At 41.9% G+C, this 18,342-nt stretch overlaps 1 protein-coding gene across 2 annotated transcripts; it reads right to left on the bottom strand.

Annotated features, from left to right (window-relative positions):
* Positions 1 to 1,958: 1,958 nt before the first annotated feature.
* LOC147238612 (uncharacterized) lies at positions 1,959 to 16,051 on the bottom strand. 2 transcript variants are annotated; one of them, XM_086196820.1, is made up of 13 exons: positions 15,974 to 16,051; positions 14,911 to 14,970; positions 11,531 to 14,821; positions 9,942 to 11,449; positions 9,279 to 9,343; positions 8,989 to 9,173; positions 7,802 to 8,697; positions 7,374 to 7,438; positions 7,083 to 7,267; positions 5,067 to 5,284; positions 4,649 to 4,710; positions 4,410 to 4,558; positions 1,959 to 4,299 (listed from the first exon to the last, which is right to left on the bottom strand). In XM_086196820.1, exons 2-13 carry the CDS (start codon positions 14,954 to 14,956, stop codon positions 4,211 to 4,213), a joined length of 6,759 nt encoding a protein of 2,252 aa, XP_086052946.1. In that variant the 5' UTR covers positions 14,957 to 14,970; positions 15,974 to 16,051; the 3' UTR covers positions 1,959 to 4,210. The 2 variants fall into 2 exon arrangements, with proteins under 2 accessions (XP_086052946.1, XP_086052945.1); XM_086196819.1 differs by having other exon boundaries at positions 9,942 to 14,821.
* Positions 16,052 to 18,342: the final 2,291 nt, after the last annotated feature.

Raw genomic sequence — 18,342 nt, forward strand, 5'->3', positions numbered from 1 at the left:
CTTGTTTTCAGCTTGAAGTACTGCTGATTTGTACCCAATAAAACTATTTTTTTAGTTATGATTGGGATAAATAGGTTATGGGTGCTGCAAACCCTGAAAGTGACGTGACATTTCAACGAATGACAAACACACACACACACCCAGCAGGTGCCCATAGGAGGGATGAGAGAATTTAAGTATCGTCACATTTTCAGCAAGAGATTTTTTGAAGTAGAATTTAAAAATGTGATGGAGACTATATGCTTCAATCCCGTGAAGGCAGCCTTTAACATTGAAAAGAACATGGAAGGTAAAGCCCCAATATCTTACGTGCATATTGCATATTGAGTTTTAACATACAAAATCAGTTTATTACATTGAAAGACCACTCGATAAGGTCACATATATAAGTGGTAATTACAATATGGCGTTAAAATAATCCATTAATACACTGTCATAATAAACCTATGCTTGACAAAATCGAAATGCGAGGCAATAAGTAATCTAATGAAGCAAGGTAACATGAATTAAAATGTATAATGTGATAAATATTGAACAATTTAGTCAAATAAACTAGTGTATAGGATGTAAATGAAGACATTTTCTTACCTCGGGCAGTGTAAAAAATAATTTGCATTATTTTTAAAATGCCATCAGAGGATCTGTGTGTTCTCCACCGTAGTGCACATCAGTAGGTGCCTCTTCAGCAGATGGTTTTATAGCTGACAGGTAAGATACAGACGTGACGTGACAAGTTGGTCAGTGACAGAAAAATGGGGGGGGGGGGGGGGGGGGCATTGCCTAACAACCCAAACCACTGTCTTTTCATTGTCAAGTTCATGCTTCAATTCTGACACTATCTACAGTGATGCATTCCTCGCAAGTGAATGAACAGGATGTCTGTTTATCTGTTCTTTACTCAGTAACATCTTGATGTCACTGGAAAAACAAATGTTTGTGAATGCAGAAGTATTTTAGGATACATCTACCATAGAAAACTCTACATATCTATCAATTAGTTCATAGTTGTAGTTTGTTTTTGTTTATAGTCATGGTTTAGTTGTTTTTTTCGATAGTTTATTCACATATAGGGGCAAATACATCAACAATTAAAATTTCCATCCATCCATTTTCTTCCACTTATCCTGTGAAGGGTCACGGGGGGGGGTGGAGCCTATCCCAGCAGCTACAGGCGAGAGGCGGGGTTCACCCTGGACAGGTCACCAGTCCATCACAGGGCCAAAACATAGAGACAGACAACCATTCACACTCACAGTCACACCTACGGTCAATTTAGAGTATCAATCAGCCTCGTCCCCTCTTGATGTCTTTGAACTGTGGGAGGAAGCTGGAGTACCAGAGAGAACCCACACAGGAACAGGGAGAACATGGAGACTCACACAGAAAGATCCTGTGCTGGAGCCGGGGCTTGAACCCAGAACCTTCTTGCTGTGAGGCAACAGCGCAGACCACTGCACCACCGTGCAGCCAACAATTAAAATTTGTCCAGCGAATTTACTATGTCGAAAGCAGGGATCACTGCAAGACACTGAGTGCAGCTTAAGACCGAACAAAGCATCATCTAATGGCAACCTACAACAATTGGCTAAAGACACGCCCTGTCACATGTTCAATTAGGAGTACAACTGTTAGTATAAGCATATCAATTTGCAGCATGTAGGAAATGTTTAACATGAGATTCTAAAGATGAGAGAGTGCATTTCTCCTCCAAGGGAAATTCAGTCAAACCCAGAACAGTTTTGGCCACTGCCCACTGTCATGCCCATGAAGCATGAAGAAACGGACTTGCACTGTGGTGCTAGTATCACTTCCTGCATTCTAGAGAACACACACAAACTATATACTCTGTTGCTGTACATTGCATAAAGACAATGCTGTGCAATTCAACTTATGCTTCTTAAAGCCAGCATAGAAACAGCCACCAAAACCAATTTCTTCGGCCATGGTTATCGTATTGCCCCCTTGGCAGAGGCAATAATTGAATTGAATTGAAAGCTTTTATTGTCATTGTATGTTACAGTACAACAAAATTCAGAGTGCAACTCTATTGGGTACATGCATACAATATAAATAAATACATAAATGAAGCAATATACAATAAATACAAATACAACAATTTAAAATGCAGAGCAAGTGTTCACGTGCAAGAGGGCAGCGGGTAGGAGGGTTTATTATCTGTGTTTGTTGAATGAAGTGATAGCGTGGGGAGAAAAGCTGACAGTGAATCTGGAGGTTCTGGCTTCGATGGACCTGTAACACCTAGGGTAGCAGTTCAAACAGAGGATGACCGGGTGTGTATTGTCCTGTATGATCTGTAAAAGGACACCAGCAGCTTCTCACTCGGTTGGTTTGTCCCCCAGGGATCCTCAGGAAATGGAGGCGCTGTTGGGCCTTTTGAACCGTTGCTGAGGCGCTTGATAATCATGACAGACGGTCTGTAGTATGGATGCCGACGAATTTGAGTGAGTGAGCTCTCTCCACACACACGCACGTCGTTTCTGAAGAAAGGCCAGAGACTCGTGTAGTTTTTCCTGAGGTCCATTACGAGTTCTTTTGGGTTTTTTTTAAGTGTTAAGGATGAGGTTGTTGACAGAGCACCACTCAGACAGGTTTTTCCTGCAGGCAGGCTCATCACCACTTATAATAAGCCCAACCACATTAGTGAGATGGAAATGTGGCGGACAGTCAGAGGTGTATAATGAATTGAGGAGGGGACTCAGCACACAGCCCTGAGGTGAGCCGGTACTGAGTGGGATTGTAGAGGAAAGGTGAGGGCCGATTCTGACAGACTGTGGACGGTTCGTCAAGAAGTCTTTGATCCAGCTGCAGGTGGGTGGGTGGGTAGGGGGAGGCTGAGGGTCAGCAGAGTATCAGGACGTCTGGGATGATGGTGTTAAAGGCAGAGGAGTAATCCATAAAAGCATCCTGACGTAGCTGTTCCTGCATTCCAGGTGGTTCAAGGCAGTATGGAGTGTGATGGATATGCTGTCATCTGTGGCTCTGTTAGGCCTGAATGTGAGCTGGTGGTGGTCCAGGGATGGGGGGAGGCTGGCTTGAATGTGTTGGAGCACAATTCTCTCAAAACACTATCATGAGAGGGGTGAGGGCCACAGGTCTGTCGTCTGCGAGGCTGCTTGAGGATGGTTTCGTTGGGGCAGGGATGATAGCTGCTGATTTCAGAGAAGGGGGGACGGTGGCCTGGGCGAGATATATATATATATATATATATATATATATATATATATCAACATCGGGCATTGTACACTTTATGCTGGCAAAAGAACAATCTTGACCATATTTTCCATCTTGGAAGTGGATATACTTCAAACCTAGAAGCTGTTTTATTCCATGGAAGAGAAGTAGTATGAAAGCGTATAATTAAACCACAGCTAGTCAAATGGATTTCTGAACAGTTTAGGATTTAGTAAATATAAATAACTTAAGTTACAGTGTCATTTGTGGACCTGGTTACATGTTTACTTCAAGAAATCCATCTCAATCAATCCTTTGTCCCATCTTTGAAAAAAAATCTAGACGTTCTTTGTATCCATATCACAATTGAGTTCCTAAAATATCTTAATCTATAAAATTTAAGAGCAGAAATGTCCACTTGGATAGTCTTCATCTTCAGTGCCTTTAATGGGACCAACCTAAACACGGTTTTTAAACATTTGTACATCATTTTAAATTGTAATCATCATGAAGAAAATTGTAGAAAATATAGATTAGCTCATAGAACACACATGTAAACTCACGCATACACATATAAGTAAGTAAATAGCAAATCATAGAGAAGATGAGCATTGTGGACTTTTTGCGAGGACAAAGAACACATTATTGGCCATTTTTTCCTTCTTGGAAGAAGATATACTTTTAAACAGAGAAGCTCTTTTATCACATGGAGGAGAAGTAATATAAATTAAAGCACAGCTAGTCAAATGCATCTTTAAAAACTTTAGCATTTAGGAAGTACAAATAACTTTAATTACAGCGTTGTTTGTCAAAAGGTTTTCCTGTTTACTTCAAGAAATCCATTGTAATCAATCCTGTGTCCCATCTTTGAAAAAAAAAAAATCTGCAAGGTCTTTGAATCCATACCACAATTGAGTTCCTAAAAAATCATGTATTTTAAGAGGAGAAAAGTCCTAAGTCATACCAGTGATGAAAGTCATCGAATCTTAATGGGATTTCACAGACATCAGCGCAGAGATTATTGCTGACTCGACAGTAGCCATGAGAGCAGCGCCAGGCAGGATGCAGTGATGAGACTGATCATGTGGCTTACTCCACTTGAAACTTCTGTAAATGTTAAAAGAAACACAACTTTTAACACACATACACAGTCACACACACACACAGTAATATTAAAGTACTTTTACATCTGAGCTTGAGTTCTACATATTGCTTACCCATGCCATCCACAGAAATGGATGTGGGATCAATGCTGAAGGCTGTTATGTTTGAAGCTGCTTGGATTAAAACTTCTGCAATCCGACTGTTGTTGGGAACGGATGCAGACGCAAATATCAGGTTCATGAAGTTGATGATCGATCCGTTACTGCAAAAGGAATTAACCCCCCCCCCAAAAAAAATTAATGTCAATTTATGGCCAATACTCATTCAAATTAAATAAGCTTTGAAGAGTTACCTGAAAGCGACCACAATCAAGTTGCGGAATGAAGGGAATTCATCTTGATAGAAAGGTTGAAGCTGCCGACACAGAACAAAAGAAATTGTAACTTTCTATAACACACGTGCACTGCAATTATTTCTTAAGCTGTGTCTTCATGGTATTTGCTTTGCAAGATGTAAATGGACTGCAGATTTTTAAGACACTGTATTTATGGTAGGGCTTTGCAGAAAAATTGATGCAGGAAACTGTGCAACTTGGCAAACATTGTGGTAATTACTTGGAAAGTAAGTATTTCAGCTCTCCTTTGAAATTATCAGTTTTCCAAGGCAGGATCGTAAAAGTGATGTATACTGCAGAATTGTACTTGGTTAAACTTCTTTACAATTAACTGTAAGGAAATAAATTGCGATGTTTCACATCGAGAGAGACTTACTGTGGACTCGATCAATAAAGCTCGGCGTTTAAATGCTGCAGAGGATGGATTCGACAAGTCGATCGTAAATGTCTCATTAGGAGATCTGAACCTCAACAGCTTTGTCGAGAGCGCTTCAGCAGCTGTTGTAGGTGGTGCTTTAGTTGTGGCAGCGACTGTTGCTATGGGTGCTACTGTAGTACGTGGAGACAGCGTTGTTGGAGTTGAAGTATCTCTGTCTGTAAAGATAAATACCGAACTATATGAGGAAATAGCAGTCAATGGTGGAATTTGGTTGGAATTTCTGGATAAACATGATGTGACAGTCACAGTACAGCATAATAATTTATATATACACACACGCACACACACACACTACCTGTCAAGTCAAAAGTTTAGACATACCTCATTCAATGTTTTTTTCTTTATTTTTACTACTTTCTACGTTGTGGATATATACTGAAGAAACAGAATTATGTCACAAAGAAACAAATGTCAAATAACTGTAAATATGTTTTATATTTTAGATTCCTTAAAGTAGCCACCCACTGCAAACCCTTGGCCTTCTCTCAGTGAGCTTCATGATGTCGTCACCTGAAATGGTTTCCACCTCACAGGTTCGCTTCGTCAGAGTTCATTTGGGGAAGTTCTTGCCTTCTCAATGGGGTCGAGACCATCAGTTGTGTTGTGCAAGAGTCAGGTTGGTACACAGCTGACAGCTCTATTTGACAACTGTTAGAATTCATATGATGGCAAGAACCAATCAGCTACGTAAAGAGAAACGACAGTCCATCATTACTTTAAGGACTGAAGGTCAGTCAGTCTGGAAAATTGCAAAAACTTTGAATGTGTCCCCAAGTGCAGTCGCAAAAACCATCGAGCACTGGGACGAACCTGGCTCACATGAGGACCGCCCCAGGAAAGAAGACCAAGTCTCGTCTGTTGCTGAGGACGAGTTCATCCGAGTCACCAGCCTCAGAAATTGCCAGCTAAAAGCTCCTCAGATTAGAGCCCAAATAAATGCCACACAGAGTTCTAGTAGCAGACACATCTCTACATTCACTGTTCAGAGGAGACTGCACCAATCAGGTCTTTATGGTCGAGTCGCTGCTAAGAAACCACAACTGAGGAAAAGCAACCAGCAGAAGAGATTTCTTTGGGCCAAGAAACACAAGAAATGAACATCAGACCAGTGGAAACCTGGGCTTGGGTCCGATGAGTCCAAATCTGAGATCTTTGGGTCCACCGCCATGTGTTTGTGTTACGCACAAAAGGTGAACGGATGGTCTCTACATGCATGGTTCCTACCATGAAACATGGAGGAGGAGGTGTGATGGTGTGGGGGGGCTTTGCTGGTGACATCGGTGGGGATTTATTCAAATTTGAAAGCACACTGAACCATCATGGCCTCCACAGCGTCCTGCAGGAACACGCCATCCCATTGGGTTTACGTTAAGTTGGACCATTATTGATTTTTCTACAGGACAATGACCCCAAACACACCTCCGGGCTATGTGAGGGCTATTGGACCAAGAAGGAGAGTGATGGCCAGATGACCTGGCCTCCACTGTCACCTGACCTAAACCCAATCCAGATGGTTTGGGATGAGATGGACCGCAAAGTGAAGGCAAAAGATCCAACAAGTGCTCAGCATCTCTGGGCACTCCTTCAAGACGGTTTGGAAAAACCGAGAGTTGTAAGAGTTGCATCTCTTACTGAGAAGATAGATATGGAACAGTGTGAGGATATACAGAAAGTCATAGTCCCAGTTCAACTGGGCTGTTCAATAAAACCAAGAGAACAAAATGAACTACAGTATTTCATAATTTTAAATTGAACAATTTTATCATGATATCCTGCAACACCATATCAATAGCAAGGGCTGAAGGGCTTTTGATATAGCATTGGAGGACATCATTATAAAATTGTATCATGTCCCACCTTCATTGTAGCAGCGACATGACACGCTGCGACTGCTCGTTGAGTGAATCAATCTTAAAGTCACATTGTGCGATCTGTCATTAAACGTTTACTTACCAATAACTCGAATGGAGTTGGCCTCAATAGAAAGGTTGAAGGTGTTGTTGGGGTTATTCACAGCCTCCACCAACGTTTCTGCAACAGTTTCAGAATCTGGAATCTCGTCAGGCGAAACTGTATCATTGAACTCAATCCCAACCTCTGCCTCGGTGTTTGGCATTCTTGCTCTGCTCACAGCTGCTCTGTATAACCAAAGGCATAAAAATTCAATCAGTTGAGGTAAATGATGCATATTTGCATTTTTCCCCAAATTAACATCAATCTTATTCTCAAAATATTAGATTTTACCTGAATGATATGATAAAAGCCTTAACGAAAAGCACATCAAATTCTGCCCTGTAGATAATGTCATACTGTTGAAAGGAAGCAGACAGAATAAATCAAAAACATTAATTGTGGGGACTTATTTTTTGTATTGAAACATTTATGAAATATTATAAATAAAAATATTCTTTGCTATCTTAAGTTAAGTTCTTATCTTTGTTAAGACTATAAATGTATTAACAAATGCATATTTTGAAAAATTCTAGTTGAAAAACTGATTCTCCCTCTCTTATTATAAGTACTTATTGGGTTCACATCGTTTTTTGTAGTACTAGTCATCGAGATATTTAAAGTAAAAAGAACTCATAATTAGAGGAAGAGATGTAATTGAAGAAGAATGTACTACACTGAGACTCTAATTACTGCTCTGAAAAATAATACATACTACTCACCACTGCTACAACTCTTGCGGATAAAGTTTTAAATTCCTCACTGTTTTTGTCAGTGAGTGCTTCTACAAATGGTTCTACCAAGATTGCTGCAAGAACCACGACTGGTGGTGGTGGTGGCGGCGGCGGTGCTTGTGTTGTTGGAGGTGGTGGTGGTGGTGGTTGTGTTGTTGGTGGTAGAGGCGGAGGTTGTGTTGTTGGAGGTGGTGGTGGTGGTGGTAATTTTGTTTTTGGTGGGAATGGTGGTGTTTGTGTTAATGGAGGTGGTGGTGGTGGTATGTTTGTTGGTGGTAGTGGTGGTGGTTGTGTTATTGTTGTTGGAGGTGGTGGTGGTAGTGTGTTTGGAGGTGGTGCTGGTGGTTGTGTTGTTGTTGTTGGTGGTGGTGCTGGTGGTGGTGGTGCTGGTGGTGGTTGTGTTGTTGTTGTTGTTGGTGGTGGTGGTTGTGTTGTTGGAGGTGGTTCTGGTGGTTGTGTTGTTGGTGGTTGTGTTGTTGGAGCTGGTGGTGGTGGTGGTAGTGTGGTTGTAGGTGGTGCTGGTGGTAGTGTGGTTGTAGGTGGTGCTGGTGGTTGTGTTGTTGGTGGTGCTGGTGGTGGTTGTGTTGTTGGTGTTGTTGTTGTTGGTGGTGGTGGTTGTGTTGTTGGAGGTGGTGGTTGTGTTGCTGTTGGTGGTGGTGGTTGTGTTGTTGGAGCTGGTGGTGGTGTTAGGTTTGTTGTTGCTGGTGGTGGTGGTGGTTGTGTTGAAAGTTTCTCAGCTGCTGTTATTGTTGCTACTGCTGCACCAGTTGTCTTGGTTTCATCATTCCCCTTTGAGACTTCAATTGTCGTGAGCCCACTTGTAGTTGGAAAATTTGTAATTTTTGAAGTTGGAGGTTGAGTTGTGGGATTTTGAGTGTCTTTGTCTGGAAAGATAAATATGGAACAATATAAGGATGCACAGAAATAAATTGTGGAAAATAATTTCAATCAACATCTGACATCTGAGCTGTTCAATAACATTGATCAGTAAATATAACACATGATGTATGATGATATAATATTTCACCTGTTACCACTGACCTCGTATCACAATATGTTGTGATAAAACTGTATTGTGTCCAATGTATGTTGTGGAAAAAAGTGTAACTGTTCTGTGAGTGATCCGATGACTCTGAAAATCATGATGTGTGAACTTGGATGAAATACTTCTTTACCAATTACTCTGATGGAGCCGGCAACAATTGTAACGTTGAGGGTTATGTTGGGGTTATTCACAGTCTTTTCCAACGTTTCTTTAACAGTTTCAGAATCTGGAATGTCTTCAGGTGAAGCCACGTTATTGAATTCAATCCCAACCTCTGCATCAGTGTTGCTGTTTCGTGTTCTGGTTATAGCTGGTCTGTAGCAACAAAAGCACGAATGTGAAATCAATTTATAGCTTCCACATATGTGTATTTTTTTTAATAATTAACATCAGTCTGATTCTCAAAATATTAGATGTTACCTAAACTCTTTGACAAAAGAGCGTGTGAAAAGCCCAGGAAATTGTGCGCTGTAGATCATGTCAAACTGTGGGAGTGAAGCAGACAGAACAAAACAAACACATTAATTGTTGTTAAACATCCCAGAAAAGTTTTACCCACAAAAACCTAAGAAAAGACATGTAGAAAATTCAGGAGTAGTAAATAAATTCTTCAGTTTATTCAGAAATGTTTTGAAAATTATGATGTTCAAAAACGTCCTGACCCATCAAGACTAGTACATCAAAACAAATAATTACATCCATACTGTAATTGAAAATAGTATTTATGGGTATTGATATTGATAAGCAGGATAATAAGCAATAATGTTTGGTAACTGCTTATCCTATTATCAGGGTCATGGGAGGCTGGAGCCTATCCCAGCTGTTATCAGCTGAGAGGTATGACATGCCCTGGGCAGTTCGCCAGTCCAGGACCACATATACAGACGTCTCACACTCACAGCCACACCTGCGAGCAACTTAGGTTCTCCAATTAGCCCAACAAGCATGTTTTTGGCGTGTGGGAAGTAGCTGGAGTACCCGCACAGAACCCACACAGACATGAGCCAGCAGTGCTAACCACAAACCCACTACACCACCCTTCCTACAAATTACTACACTGAAGAATTATATACTGTAACTCACCACTGTTTCAACTCTTGCAGATAGAGTTTCAAATTCCTCACTTCTTTTGTCAGCCAGTTCCACTACAAATGTTTCTGCAATGGTTGCTGAAAGAAACACAATGGATGGGGTTGCTTCTGTAGTGGGTACTGGTGTTGTTGTTAAGGGCAGTGTTGTTGTTTCGTCATTCTCTGTTGAGCCATCAAATGTTGTTGAAGGCTCAGTTACAGTTCCACCAGTTTTTATTGTTGAAACTGCAGCTGTAGGGGTTTGTGTTTGAGTTTTCCTTTGAACTTGGGTTGAGGTCCTGTCTATTGTGAACACTCCATTTGTAGTTGACCCACCAGATGTTGGGGTTACTCCTTCAGTAATTGTTGAACCTTGAGTTGGAGACCCTGCAGATATTGTGGACTCTCCATTTGTAGTTGACCCAGTAGCTGTTGGGATTGATCCTTCAGTAACAGTTGAGCTTCCAGTTGTAGATAATATTGTAGATGCACCATTTGTAGTTGAACCACCAGCTGTTGGGGTTTGTCCTTCAGTTATAGTTGAACCTCCTGTTGTAGACCCTGCAGATATTGTGGATGCTGCTTGTGTAGTTGATCCACTGGCTGTTGAGACTGGTCCTTCAGTTGCTGTTGAACCTGCTGTAGACAAGACTGTAGATGTGCCATTTGTAGTTGAACCACCAGATGTTGGGGTTGGCTCTTCAGTGATAGTTGAACCTCCTGTTGAAGACCCTGCAGATATTGTGGATGCTGCTTGTGTATTTGACCCACTGGCTGTTGAGACTGGTCCTTCAGTTAAAGTTGGACCTCCTGTTGAAGACCCTGCAGATATTGTGGATGCTGCTTGTGTATTTGACCCACTGGCTGTTGAGACTGGTCCTTCAGTTATAGTTGAACCTCCAGTTGTAGACCCTGCAGATATTGTGGGTGTTCTATTTGTAGATGACTCTCCAAATGTTGGGGTTGGTCCTTCAGTTACAGTTGAGCTTCCAGTTGTAGACACTGCAGATATTGTGGACCCTCCATTTGTAGTTGACCCACTGGCTGTTTGGGTTGATCTTTCATTAACAGTTGAGCTTCCAGTTGTAGACACTGCAGATATTGTGAGCCCTCCATTTGTAGTTGACCCAGTGACTTTTGGGGTTGATCCCTCATTAACAGTTGAGCTTTGAGTTGTAGACACTGCAGATACCGTGAACCCTCCATTTGTAGTGGACCCAGTGGCTGTCGAGGTTGATTCTTCAGTAACAGTTGAGGTTCCAGTTGTAGACACTTCAGATTTTGTAGACCCTCTATTTGTAGTTGACCCAGTGGCTGTTGGGATTGATCCTTCAGTTAAAGTTGAGCTTCCAGTTGTAGATAATATTGTAGATGCACCATTTGTAGTTGAACCACCAGCAGTTGGGGTTTGTCCTTCAGTTATAGTTGAACCTCCTGTTGTAGACCCTGCAGATATTGTGGATGCTGCTTGTGTAGTTGACCCACTGGCTGTTGAGACTGGTCCTTCAGTTAAAGTTGAACCTGCTGTAGACAAGACTGTAGATGTGCCATTTGTAGTTGAACCACCAGATGTTGGGGTTGGCTCTTCAGTGATAGTTGAACCTCCTGTTGAAGACCCTGCAGATATTGTGGATGCTGCTTGTGTATTTGACCCACTGGCTGTTGAGACTGGTCCTTCAGTTAAAGTTGAACCTCCTGTTGAAGACCCTGCAGATATTGTGGATGCTGCTTGTGTATTTGACCCACTGGCTGTTGAGACTGGTCCTTCAGTTATAGTTGAACCTCCAGTTGTAGACCCTGCAGATATTGTGGGTGTTCTATTTGTAGGTGACTCTCCAAATGTTGGGGTTGGTCCTTCAGTTACAGTTGAGCTTCCAGTTGTAGACACTGCAGATATTGTGGACCCTCCATTTGTAGTTGACCCACTGGCTGTTTGGGTTGATCTTTCATTAACAGTTGAGCTTCCAGTTGTAGACACTGCAGATATTGTGAGCCCTCCATTTGTAGTTGACCCAGTGACTTTTGGGGTTGATCCCTCATTAACAGTTGAGCTTTGAGTTGTAGACACTTCAGATTTTGTAGACCCTCTATTTGTAGTTGACCCAGTGGCTGTTGGGATTGGTCCTTCAGTTAAAGTTGAACTTCCAGTTGTAGATAATATTGTAGATGCACCATTTGTAGTTGAACCACCAGCTGTTGGGGTTTGCCCTTCAGTTATAGTTGAACCTCCTGTTGAAGACCCTGCAGATATTGTGGATGCTGCTTGTGTATTTGACCCACTGGCTGTTGAGACTGGTCCTTCAGTTAAAGTTGAACCTCCTGTTGAAGACCCTGCAGATATTGTGGATGCTGCTTGTGTATTTGACCCACTGGCTGTTGAGACTGGTCCTTCAGTTATAGTTGAGCTTCCAGTTGTAGACACTGCAGATATTGTGAGCCCTCCATTTGTAGTTGACCCAGTGACTTTTGGGGTTGATCCCTCATTAACAGTTGAGCTTTGAGTTGTAGACACTGCAGATACCATGAACCCTCCATTTGTAGTGGACCCAGTGGCTGTCCAGGTTGATTCTTCAGTAACAGTTGAGGTTCCAGTTGTAGACACTTCAGATTTTGTAGACCCTCCATTTGTAGTTGACCCAGTGGCTGTTGGGATTGATCCTTCAGTTAAAGTTGAGCTTCCAGTTGTAGATAATATTGTAGATGCACCATTTGTAGTTGAATCACCAGCTCTTGGTGTTTTTCCTTCAGTTATAGTTGAACCTCCTGTTGTGAACCCTGCTGATATAGTGGATGCTGCTTGTGTAATTGACCCACTGGCTGTAGAGATTTGTCTGTCAGTAACAGTTGAGGTTCCAGTTGTAGACACTTCAGATTTTGTAGACCCTCCGTTTATAGTTGACCCAGTGACTGTTGGGATTGATCCTTCAGTGAAAGTTGAACTTACAGTTGTAGATAATATTGTAGATGCGCCATTTGTAGTTGAACCACCAGCTGTTGAGATTGGTCCTTCAGTTGCTGCTGAACCTCCAGTTGGAGACCCCGCAGATATTGTGGCTGTTCTATTTGTAGGTGACCCTCCAGCTGTTGGGGTTGGTCCTTCAGTTACAGTTGAGCTTCCAGTTGTAGACCCTGCAGATATTGTGGACCCTCCATTTGTAGTTGACCCACTGGCTGTTTGGGTTGATCTTTCATTAACAGTTGAGCTTCCAGTTGTAGACACTGCAGATATTGTGAACCCTCCATTTGTAGTTGACCCAGTGACTTTTGGGGTTGATCCCTCATTAACAGTTGAACTTTGAGTTGTAGACACTGCAGATATTGTGGACCCTCCATTTGTAGTTAACCCACTGGCTGTTTGGGTTGATCTTTCATTAACAGTTGAGCTTCCAGTTGTAGACACTGCAGATATTGTGGACCCTCCGTTTGTTGTTGACACACTGCCAATTGTGGTTGATCCTTCAGTTGCCGTTGAACCTCCAGTTGTAAACACTGCAGATATTGTGGATTCTCTATTTGTAGTTGACCCTCCTAATGTTGGAGATTGTTCTTCATTTACAGTAGAACCTACATTTGGAGACCCTCTGTCTGTAGTTGACCCATCAGATGTTGGAGTTGTTAAGGGCAGTGTTGTTGTTTCATCATTCTCTGTTGAGCCATCAAATGTTGTTGAAGGCTCAGTTACAGTTCCACCAGTTTTTATTGTTGAAACTGCAGCTGTAGGGGTTTGTGTTTGAGTTTTCCTTTGAACTTGGGTTGAGGTCCTGTCTACTGTGGACACTCCATTTGTAGTTGACCCTCCAGATTTTGGGGTTACTCCTTCAGTAATTGTTGAACCTTGAGTTGGAGACCCTGCAGATATTGTGGACTCTCCATTTGTAGTTGACCCAGTAGCTGTTGGGATTGATCCTTCAGTAACAGTTGAGCTTCCAGTTGTAGATAATATTGTAGATGCACCATTTGTAGTTGAACCACCAGCTGTTGGGGTTTGTCCTTCAGTTATAGTTGAACCTCCTGTTGTAGACCCTGCAGATATTGTGGATGCTGCTTGTGTAGTTGACCCACTGGCTGTTGAGACTGGTCCTTCAGTTGCTGTTGAACCTCCTGTTGTAGACCCTGCAGATATTGTGGGTGTTCTATTTGTAGGTGACCCTCCAACTGATGGGATTGGTCCTTCAATTGCAGTTGAGCTTCCAGTTGTAGACTCTGCAGATATTGTGGACCCTCTATTTGTAGTTGACAAAGAGACTGTTGGGGTCGATCCCTCAGTAACAGTTGAGCTTCCAGTTGTAGACACTGCAGATACAGTGAACCCTCCATTTGTAGTTGACCCACTGACTATTGAGGTTGATCCTTCATTAACAGTTGAGTGTTCAGGTGTAGACACTGCAGAAACTGTGAACCCTCGGTTTGGAGTTGACACACTGCCAATTGTGGTTGATGCTTCATTTGCTGTTGAACCTATAGTTATAGACCTTACAGATACTGTGGATTCTCTATTTGTAGTTGACCCTCCAAATGTTGGGGTTTGTAATTCAGTTACAGTTGAACCTACATTTGGAGACCCTCTGTTTGTAGTTGACACATCAGATGTTGGAGTTTGTCCTTCAGCTGCAGTTGAGCTTCCAGTTGTAGACGCTGCAGATATTGTGGACCCTCCATTTGTAGTTGACAAAGTGGCTGGTGGGGTTGATCCATCAGATATTGTGAATGCACCATTAGTCGTTGAACCACCAGCTGTGGGGGTTGGTCCTCCAGTAACAGTTGGACTTCCAGTTGTAGACCCTCCATCCATCATTGATCCATTGGCTGTTGTAGTGTTATTTTGAATTATGGTTGAATTTCCTTTTTCATTTGACTGGGTTTTAGCTGGTCTAATCACAAGCTCAACAGCCACTGTTTGTAAAGACCAGAAGGATTAACAACAATTTATTTCAAATTGCAGTGAATATCTTTGCTTAATATGACAGAAATCATTGACTTACCCAAAAGTGTCAGCAAAGTTGATAAGACCGGTCTTACACTCATCATGTTTGCCCTTCAACCTAAAAGATTTGGTAGCAAAGTGACCAACAAAAGCAAAAAAAGTAAAACAATACAAAACTGGTTGCTAAGCAACATGATGTAGACCAAATTCCTGTTAATTGTACAATGGTAACTCTTTTAAATATTGTTTGAAGTCACATTCAATTAATAGCGTTTCTCTCCTATAAGACAACACATAACAATAAATCTTTTAAATGTTACGTCATTCATAAATAAACTGCAACATGTTGCATTTCCTTTATTTACACTTATTTGCGGTAAATAATACATATAAATTTGAATATAATTCTCACCGTGTGACTAAAGTAGCACTTCAAGCAATAAACGTGTTTGCCTATTTCTGAGCCACAGTAATTATTAAGATGACAGCCAAAGTACACAACACTTAACTGCACCATTAAAACAAATTACGATGTTTTGAATACAAATATAAATGACATTGTTTGAAAAAATGCAAAAAAGTTGAATATTGTATCGATTAATATGATTTAGATTGCAATGATAGAACCAGAGTGTTGCGTCTCTCAACCACTTGGCAAGGACCCATGGGTGGGCTGTGAGCACTCAAATTTAAGCTAATTTTTATAAGTTTTGAGTAAATATTGATCACTTGAGTTAATTTAGCCTGCGTGATTTAAAAGAATTCCAAACGGAGAAAATACATTGAAGCAGAAATAGCAATATTGTCTTATACATAACTGTAAAACACACAAAATCAATGCATTTACATGAGGACATAGCATATTCCATGTAATCACACAAAACGAGGAAATTACCACCCACTCAGTTCACACATTGAAGCACTGATAACAAAAATGCACTGCAATCATCCATTAATATTTCTTTTTAATAAGGCTTGGCTGGATGAACTGAAAATGAATGGAAATAAGTAATCCACTGAAACAATGAAACATGCATTAAAATGTACAACATAGTAAACATAATTAACAAGTTGATAAAATGAAATAAATATTTATGTAGGATGTAAGTAAATTTGCTTACCTTAAGCTTATAAATAACTCTTTTGGAGTTGCATTATTTTGCAACGTTGTCAGAGGATCTGTATGTCCTCCACCTTGGGACACATCTTAAGCTGATGCTTTATATAGTTGACAGGTAGAATAAGGGTGTGACCTGACATGAATGAATTTAAGTTTCAAGATATCAGGTGACAGATAGGTTGGGGAAAAATGCAAGTGGGTGGACTCATATGCCACAATTGAAGTTGATTTATTGTGAGGTTCATGCTTCAGTTGCTTTGCCAGGTGTGCCCAACCTTTCATTCACACACACACACACACACACACACACTAGAGAACTGAACCAGATATGGGTTCAATAAGAGTAAGTTCTCTAAGAAAAGTGTAAAAGAATGGCTTTCTACCTTAGCAAGCCTTCTGGCACTGGAAGGAGGCAACCAGTTTCTCATAAGCAGGGCAGTAGGATCAGCTCGCAAAGGGCACATTTCCATTGGCTCACTTCAGCTCGGATGGCGTGGGGACGGCTTGGTATGACTCGGTAGGGGTGTGTTTCCACTAGCACTGGGTACCACGTCAGCATGGGTGGACTCACCGGCTGAGAGTTCCCTGGCATAATTTGTGTGTGGCACAACAACAACAATGGACGACATGGAGGCAGCATGATGCCTGTTGCTCGGTCTGTGGTTTTTGCTAAAACTAAAAGTGAGGGACGACAGACAGGCAAGGCTTCAAGCGGCGAAACAGAACACCCAAGAAAAGCATAAAAGACTTGACCAAACAATTGACCAGTATTCCGCCGAGGCCAATGAGGTCCCCGCAATGTGTTTACATCACATGTTAGTCCCCACTCAGCTTGCTTGGATCCCCAGCAGAGCAGGGACCAAAATGGTAACGTGAATACAGTGTTGGGGCCAGTGGAAACGGGGCCAAACTGACCTGACCCAACCTGACCCAAGCCGAAGTGAGCCAGTGAAAACACGCCCAAAGTTTAGTGGTCATCAGCCAATGTGGATTGGATTGGATAGGCCGGGTCCAAAAAGGGATGTAAGTTTCAAGGTGCATATTTGGAAGTGGGGATACTTTTGTTCCACTTATAGGTTCCAGACCTCTCCTTGAATGGCAGATGTTGCCCTGGATTTGATCTCTCTTGCCGGGTTTCTGCAGGGAGTTCTGCAGGTCACATTACTGTAGTTCTAGCTTGCTTTTAAATGCGCTCACTGAACTGATCACGTTGATTATGTCTATATTTTCCAGCCCTAAATCGAGCTCACTGATCTGTAAGGACTGATATCACACTTTGCCCCATCCATCATCAGCTGACTGGAGAGAGAAACACTCGCATGACTCAGTATCCTCCTTGAGTTGCTCCTCTACATCCGCAGCCTTGCTTCAATGTGCAACAGTTTAATCGCACATCCTTAGTAGCAGCCAGTATCTCTGCTCTGCCGCCTCCGCTACCTCATCAAAAGTTATCTTCAAATTCGCCCTTATCCGACAAGTCTACTACTACAATGATAATCAGACAGGTAGAATTTAAGAAAGCTGAAAAATAACCCTCCTCCCACTCTGGGTTAAAGTGATACATGTCAGCTTTTACTTTACAAATTGCCATATTTAGTGTTTCGAATATGTAGCTAGCTCTGTGGTTTGCCCCCCCCCCCCCCCCCATGACCTTTCATTAAGATAAAGATAAGTGGCCTGGAATTACTGAGTTGTGAATGTTTTATTGTTTTCATGGTTGCATCCTTGACTTGCATGACTTCCAAATAAGTGAACAAACAGGATGTTTCAGATCTCTTCTCTTACTCTGTTCTGCTTTCTTTCATCGATGTAACATCGCTAAGATCAGTTGATACTTTTGTCACCTCTCTGCTGGATGACTGCAACTCCCTCCTATCAGGCTGCCTATAAGTCCCTAAAGACTCTCCAGCTGGTCCAGAATACTGCTGCCAGTGTGTTGACTAGAACTGGTAGAAGAGACCATGTCTCTAACATACAAAGTCCTCAACAATCAGGCTCCTTCATATCTGACAGAGCTCATAGTCCCCTATTATCCAGCTAGAACCCTTCGTTCCCAGGATGCAGGGTTACTGGTGGTTCCTAGAGTTTCTAAAAGTAGAATAGGAGCCAGAGCCTTCAGCTATTAAGCTCCCCTCCTGTGGAACCGTCTCCCAGTTTCAGTCCAGGATGCAGACACCCTCTCTACCTTTAAGAGCAGACTAGAGACCTTCCTTTTTGATCAGGCTTATAGTTAGGGCTGCTTAGGCTGGCCCTTAGATATGCTGCTACAGGCTCAGACTGCTGGGGGATCTCCCATGGTGCACTGGGCCTCTCTCTCCTCCTTTGTTTCCTCTCTGTCCTCCGATATGTGTTATACATAAATCATACTCA

This window comes from Aulostomus chinensis, chromosome 24 (assembly GCF_037954235.1).
Source record: "Aulostomus chinensis isolate RoL2024-O1b breed Wild chromosome 24, RoL_Achi_v1.0, whole genome shotgun sequence".
In the NCBI taxonomy this organism is placed as follows: Eukaryota; Metazoa; Chordata; class Actinopteri; order Syngnathiformes; family Aulostomidae; genus Aulostomus; species Aulostomus chinensis.

Excerpts from the sequence above, each read along its gene's own strand:
- LOC147238612 (XM_086196819.1), bottom strand. The coding sequence starts at position 14,956 with ATGATGAGTGTAAGACCGGTCTTATCAACTTTGCTGACACTTTTGG. Across the intron at positions 14,822-14,910 it reads AACTTTGCTGACACTTTTGG|TGGCTGTTGAGCTTGTGATT; the intron begins GTAAGTCAATGA and ends CTTTACAAACAG. Across the intron at positions 7,439-7,801 it reads CCGCAAGAGTTGTAGCAGTG|TATGACATTATCTACAGGGC; the intron begins GTGAGTAGTATG and ends TCCTTTCAACAG.